Genomic DNA, 7500 nt, shown 5'->3' on the forward strand with positions numbered 1-7500 from the left:
CCTGAAGCATTGCACAACACTGCGCAACAATAAAATACGGCATTACAGAGAGTCACTGTATTGACAGACATCTTTTTCTTTTTAACCTTTCTTCCGTTAGCCTCAGCATTGCGTCTAGCACCTGTCTGGCTCAGCTGGGATGTTCTCATCCTCAAATGGGTTGTTTTCCTAAGATGTGATACAACACTACTCAGACAACTATACAGTAGGCCTTTTCTGAGTCTCTCTCCCTCTCTCTCTCTCCTCCCTCTCTCCCTCCCTCTCTCTCTCTCTCTCTCCCTCTCTCTCTCTCTCTCTCTCTCTCTCTCTCTCTCTCTCTGGTGCTTGAGCCTGGGAGCAGTGGAAAGTAAGTTAGTATAGAGATGTCATATCTCCAAGTAACCCTTGGAGCCTCCACTCGCCATGTGTGCAGTCTCATTCTCCATAAAAAACATGTCTGCCAGAGTGTGTGTGTGTGTGTTTGTGTGTGTGTGTGTTTGTGTGTGTGTGTGTGTGTGTGTGTGTGTGTGTGTGTGTGTGTGTGTGTGTGCGTGTGTGCGTGTGTGTGTGCGTGTGTGTGTGTGTGTGTGTGTGTGTGTGATAGAGAGAGAGAGTACCTGTGTGGGCTATGTATGCATATTCCTATGTTATTGTGTACACATTTATACATCAGTTTGTGTGTTTCTAATAGTATGTGTGTGTCTGTGTCTGTGAGTGTGTGTGTATGTGTGTGTCTGTATGTCTGTCGAGGTGTATGTGTGTGTGTGTGTGTATGTCTGTCGAGGTGTGTGTGTGTGTGCATGAGAGAGAGAGAGAGAGAGCGAGCACATGAGTGTAAGTGTGAGAAGGTAAAAACAAGCCTACGGTGCTAACACACGCGACCCCTACAGAGCCTACGCTGCTAACACACGCGACCCCTACAGAGCCTGGTTTGGCTCCCACTGATCTCTGGCATCTGCTCTACAGTGGCCTGGCTGCCGCGGGAAACCCAGAGCCTCGTTAGCAGGCGCTCGTTAGCAAGCACTCGTTAGCAGGCCCTCGTTAACGCATGCGGCTCGGCTCGGCTCGGCGGGGCGTACCTGCTGGTTCTGGTAGGCCGTGACGGTGGTGAAAACGGTCTCCGGGAAGGCGAAGGCCTTGACGCCGTCGCCGGTCGGCACGGGCTTGACCGGCGACAGCTCCTCGCCGCACTCCTTGCGGATGACGTGGACGCGGGGCTGGTATTTGTGCATGGAGTGCAGAATGATCTGGAAAACATTTGCGCCCTACGAGTGAGTGAGCGGTGGTCTTATGTGACTTTATGTGTGACTGTTTGTCTGTTTGTGTGTGTGTGTGTGTGTGTGTGTGTGTGTGTGTGTGTGACTCCAGTGAATTCAGAGAACGGGAAACGACAGAATTACCCTACGTGTGGTGTTTCTCCTACACCATTAAAAACACACATGGTGCTCTTTTCAAAGGGCCTGAGCAGCTCTAACGGTTTGGCCCTGGGGAAGCCTTCAATTGGCGTTGTTTACTGCTCTCCATATTACAACACACTCGGGCTTTTAAAATAATACAGCAAAACAAAATGGAGACGGGGCGACAATAGGTATCATATGTGCACAAGAAGTGCATAAAAGGCTGTGGGATGGCTGGTGATGGTTTTAACTAGGGGCCTGTAAATAGCTTGAAATGACTGCAGAACTATTCTGGTGTTACAATGCTTTCATCAGAGGCTTGCCTAATGTGTAAAAATTGTAGACAAGCAAAGTAAATCTCTTATACATTTAGATGAAATGACTTGAAGGGTTGTAGTTCACTAGTTTCACTTATGGGACACTGAAAAAAAATGAAAAAGTAGAACTAGTCTTTTGACATTTAAATGGTCTTTTCCCTGGACAATAAAATCGGCTTTAATATTATTTTTTTTAAATTTTTTTTAAACGTCTACTTACATGGCCCTGGTCGTCAAGCTCATTGTTGGTCAGTTTAAGCTTGTCAAAGCTGATGACCTGCCGCATCCACGTCTCGCCTGACGCGGGCGAGTCCGGATGTATGTAGACGCGTGGCGGCACGGGCGAATCCGCGTTTCCCGCTACCATCCATTTGGAACTGTGGTACACGTACCTTCACAATAAACACAAGAGAGAGAGGGGGGGGGGGGGGGGCGACACAAGTTAAAATGTGACTCGCTAAAATGCTGATTTAGCAAACATTTGCGAGATGACCTTCAAGTTGGAAAGGTTATGCATCCAAAAGGTTAAAGTTTCGAACGTCCAAATGGCAAAATAAACAGTGCCCAAAACATTTCCTGTACCGCCATTTGTTCTTCCTATGGTATATTTGTCAACCTTGTTCAGGGTCAGGCCTCAAAATGTATAGCATTTATATTGTAATATTTAGAGATAATTTTGCATGTTTATATTTGAAGATAACTCACCTGTATCGTTTGTTGTCTACGGGGATTATGTCCATGGCGATGTAATATTGTTGATGTGGGTCCAATCCCGTTATCTTGACGCGCATGGCAGGGAACATCCGCCTGCAGAAGCCAAAGATTAACATTTCGATATCAGAAATGTCTTAAATATTTTTTCTTACAGTTTAAAAATAAGTGTTGTAATGCGATTACTATCTTAATAAACTATCAGGCTGATTAAAAATAGCCTCACTGGAATTTAAATGATAAGAGCCATAGTTAGCTACCACGAAATGTTGCACTTAAATTACTAATTAATATTTCCCGTGATAATATTATTTTATAATTGTGATATTATTGTTGCAATATATATATTATTACATTTGTTTCAGAAATGACTGCGACATTTTAGACATTTAAATGTTAGAATAATAGGCCTACTCACATCAGCCCAAATTAACCACACAAAACCGACACTGGCCCGTCAAAAACAAAAAAAAAGTTTATTCCTTTTATTTTCAGTTTTCTTTTCCCTCACCTGCCCGCTTTGGTGATAATCATTTCTGTTCCGATCTCGTGGAACCGTTTCCACAGGTCTGAACCCTGCAGGTCCGTGCGCATCTCCTCTCCCGAAGCACTCACGAGCAGGGGCGCGCTCTGGGACGGTGGCCGCGGGCTTTCCAGCAACACTTCATCGCAGTCAGCTAAAAAAAGATGCGACCATTTCAATTTGTCCACGCTTACACAACATATTTTAGTTTCTGAACCTAATTAAAGACATTTGTTTTCCGAGTACATTTTATCTATTTTTATTTCAGTTTGTAAGTTATGAAAATAGCTATAAGAAGCAGTTGTTGAATCTTTTGTAAACTGGCTCAGTTATGTTTTCACTATTTGCCGCTGAATATAATTGTATTGGTTGTTGATGCCTTTACTTCTTAACCACGTACAAAAGTATTATTTAGTGGTTCTCCACATACTTACTATTTGTGGAGAACCACTGCGCGTCATGTGCTTGTAGCCTGCATCAAAATACAGTTAGGCCTACACCAGTGCATGGCGCTATGGAATATGGCTGTTTTTCTACTCTCTTCATTAGCAGCCTGGTCATCAATAAAAATACAAAATAGCCTGCTCAGCTAGAATATGAATTATTCTATTCACGTAAATAGATTAGACCTGTGAGCTGCGCCTTTCTCTGATTTTAATGGACACGTTTTCTGCGTGAGTAGGCCTACACACACAGCATGCCTGAGTTGGCCCATGTTTTCATCCCCAACTCCGTGAGACTGCCTGACTGTGTTGGGCTTGCAGTGTATTACTAATCGTGAGCGGATAATTGCTGCGTTTATGGTTGCGAGTCAACTCGTAAAGACGTGATCATAGATTACACAGTCTCACACCCGGCCAGTTAAACTTACTCGTGACTGAGAAATTATAATACATCATAACACATAATATACGATACAATTTTACAGGCGTAAGCCACAGCATTGACTATTAGATGCATGATCCACTTTATTTGAGCTGTAAGCACCATGCATCAGAATTGATACATTAGACATAGTAGGCGCTTGATAACATGGTATTTTAGGTGTAATATAAAAATGAAATTCTTAATGTAGACAAATGTATGGTACAGGTTGACGTATACATTCCTACTGAGGGTCCATGCGAGTTGGTCATTGTATTCTATTTTTGAAAATTAAAAAGAGTAGCCTAAAAAGAGAAATTGTGTGTTGTTTAAGAGGAATGTGCAATTATCCTATTAGTAATTGGTCTTTGGTATTGCTATTTACCAAATTGTAATTATCAATAATGATTACTGTCAGTGTGATATTCTGACCATACTTCCAAAATTATCCGGAAGATTGGTATAAAATGTCATCACGGTTTGAGTATTCTTTAGAAAGAGTATTTAGTGTACAGACTATATTAGCGCACATTACACTGACCCAAAGTTAAAATCACACTGTACGTGTGGTACTTACGGGATCCGTCACTTGCGCACTCAATCTCGCAACTCCGAGTGCTGGCGCACAACCTTTCCGTTCTCAGCCTCGGACTCCCGTTAAGGCTTGCGACCTCGTTCCCCTCCTCGAAGCAATTCTCACCATTGTCTTCGTCGTCCTCCTCGAGTTTCCGCTTCTTCTCGGCGCCGATGAGCGCCTCCACCGAGAACGCATGGGCCTTGAGGCTCATAGTGCACGGGGACCTCCGTTTTTCCGCCATGCCGCGAGTTGTAGAGACGCAGGAGTGTAGAAGTGTCTCGAGCAGCGAAGAGAAGTTCACCCAAAGTGCATCAGCCGCCCGGAGTGCATTCAGTATAATCCTCGCGCAGAGAGTCGAGTCAGATTTAGCAACTGTTAACCAGCAAACACTGGCATCCTTGCGCACAGGAGTGAAAAATGGGTGAAAACGAAGCGACAGGGATTTTTGAAACGGTCACATTGATCTGTCAGCGCGTGCAGACGGCAAAAGCAGTGGCCGGGATCCGTTAAAGTGTCAATAACCAGGGACGGAGAGGGGAGGGGCGGCGCGTGCCAATCACCCGCGCGTCCTGCCAATGGGAGAAGCGGTTTCCGACCCCTCGCGGAGAGTGTACCGCCCTTATGTGGTAAAGTGGGCTCGGTGAATGAATCATCGCCCGAGTGCCGAGCTCCAGTCATGCTCGCGACATTGCGATCATTTTCACACCGCGGCTGCACATGCTCAGCATACTTCCGCATTACCTCCCCGCGAGGTTCCACTAGCCCGCCAATCATATACTATAATCAGCCCTTATATCCCTGTATCAACAACAGACCTTAAACCGAATGGGATATGTAGGACTTCATGTGACATGGCAACACCACTCTCTCTTAGAACTCATAGGCTACATGTTGAGTGACTCGGTGCTTACTCGGTGCTTACAGTGATCTCAGTCATTAATGGTTGAATATGTTACTGTTGCATCTAGATTGATTAATCGCTGTTGGATGATTGGATCATAAGGGGCCTTCAAATGCTCTGCTGAAATCCACAATGAGATTATTTTACGACCCTGTGTAACACGAACGCAGCTTGCGAGGGGCACCACGTTGCTTCTCTAGGCAGTTTGGAACGTGCAAATGAGCTCAAGGCCATTTGGAGAATGCGTGTCCGGTGCCGGGCATGCATGTGCGGACATATGGAACAAGACTATATATAAACAGTGCGAGGATCAGCTTTCGATAACCTGTGATCTCAATTCTATCCGGCCAAAATGCGACGCGCTCTAACGACTTGTTTTATGCTAAATGTTACTGTGTATGCCATTGTTGCCAAGAAAAGGATGCATCATTAATTGCTGACGAAAAGGTCAAAGTCAAATGTATTTAGGCTGCCATAACTGCGCAGAGTATTTCACGGTCTCTACGTGCGTGGCCTGTGTCAACATGTCATTTTTATGGTATAATTTGTGATCGCCGAAAACAAAACACCTGATCTTGCGGTAGCCTGAAGGGGACCCTTTGCCCAAGTCCCGTGTTTCCGCAATTCAACTTTAACGTCTAAATACTTAAATTCACTCTTAACTGATGAATAATCTGCTCGGCGCACGTGAAGCGTATCTAACGGTTTTATTTCTCATGTCATATATAAAGTGTGTAGGCTTAGGCCATATCATAGTCATAAGCGTATTATACATAATTATATCAGTGCTGTCATAGTGACAAACAGAACATTTGAAAATTAGTATTTACAATGACATTTCTGTCCAACGCTCACGGCTTTAACCTACTTTGTTTTTTAAAGCAGCAGCAAATGTGAATGCCATTAGAGGCACTAAATCTAGGAAAGTGAACATTTTGTTTTTGAATATGAATGTGGTTACTTTTTTGGCATATTTTTATTTCAACATTTTAAATAAAAGTTCATGCAACTAGCCATATCACAATATGCTTATATTCCATTATTTATTAAATTGGCTGTTATTTTTTTATATATATATATATATATAAAATACATCTAAATTAGTTCTCATTTATTTAATTCGAAATTAGCCTAGTTCAGATTTCACTTTTTGTAATCAAATATGAATTCTAAAATAGTCCAATTTGGTAGGCGACATCATATAATCTAAGTTAATTTAATTACATGATTTTAAATTTAGGATTTCTAAGAATGTAATAACAGGTAGGCCTATAATTATTTAGTGTTTAAAATAATGGTAGGCCTACGCTGTTAACATCGAAATGGTTAATGAACATCGAACGTGGTAATGAAATCCTGGCTTAAAAATGGTCTCGGCTACTTTGTCATCCATGCTTCTCAACATCATAATTTATATTACCTTTTTCTCTGAACGTTTAGCCAGGTAAATCAATAGCTAACCATTTTTGTTCCAACCAAAAACACATTAATTCCATCATAATACAGACTTGAAAGTATTTTGAAAGATTGTTTATTTAAACTGTTGGTATATTAATCAGTCACATATTGAAGTTCATTAAGACATCTGATTAAAGATATTGTGTAAATTAACTATCTATTCCACAAAGACAATAAACGTTCAGTGTTAACTTTTTTTTTTTTTTACAAATTATTTATCATTTATCAGTCTTAACATTTAGTGTTGTGGCGCGAAGGTCGGCTATGCCATCTGCTGTTGATATGACACACCGATCCTCAGGAGTCGGTGTGCCGGAGGGAAAAACGGATCGGTTGCTTTGTATGATCCGTATGTGCATAGATCATCATATAAACCGTTTCGGATCTGTCACGTTATACCGGAACCACCGGGTTTCGCCACGTTTGGCGACACCAGCTGTCGTACCGATCCATGGTGCCAGGTGCACAAAGCATTAGATCTATAGGCTTTAATTATCAATTATGAATTGGGTCTCTCTCTGCTGGCTCTGATTAAAATGCCCTTATTCGGGCTACACATACCACACAACAATTTGATGTGTGAAAACATCATCATATTTTTTTGCCTTAAGCAGTTATTTTGCCATCAAAGATATGTATGCCATATGATTTTAAATGACAGGTACATTTAGAAGAGAAAATAACCTACTCTCCAGTAATGTATTAGGCTAAGTATACTGTATATGAAGAATTATTTTTTATTTTAATCAAACAAGGAAAGGTTGATTTAATGT

At 42.2% G+C, this 7500-nt stretch overlaps 1 protein-coding gene across 2 annotated transcripts in view; it reads right to left on the minus strand.

The window, feature by feature from the left end:
- Nucleotides 1-4896, minus strand: part of tbx18 (T-box transcription factor 18) — an 11722-nt gene extending 6826 nt beyond the window's left edge. The window contains exons 1-5 of one of the 2 annotated variants that reach the window (XM_042095516.1): nt 4369-4896; nt 2916-3081; nt 2399-2500; nt 1914-2085; nt 1059-1226 (exon numbers count right to left, since the gene is read on the minus strand). In XM_042095516.1, coding sequence (XP_041951450.1) covers nt 1059-1226; nt 1914-2085; nt 2399-2500; nt 2916-3081; nt 4369-4609 — 849 coding nt within the window. In that variant the 5' untranslated portion in view covers nt 4610-4896. Of the gene's footprint in view, nt 1-1058; nt 1245-1913; nt 2086-2398; nt 2501-2915; nt 3082-4368 lie in introns of both variants that reach the window. The other variant, XM_042095515.1, reaches the window with a different exon arrangement.
- Nucleotides 4897-7500: the final 2604 nt, after the last annotated feature.

Source organism: Alosa sapidissima, chromosome 6, assembly GCF_018492685.1.
Source record: "Alosa sapidissima isolate fAloSap1 chromosome 6, fAloSap1.pri, whole genome shotgun sequence".
Lineage (NCBI taxonomy): Eukaryota > Metazoa > Chordata > Actinopteri > Clupeiformes > Clupeidae > Alosa > Alosa sapidissima.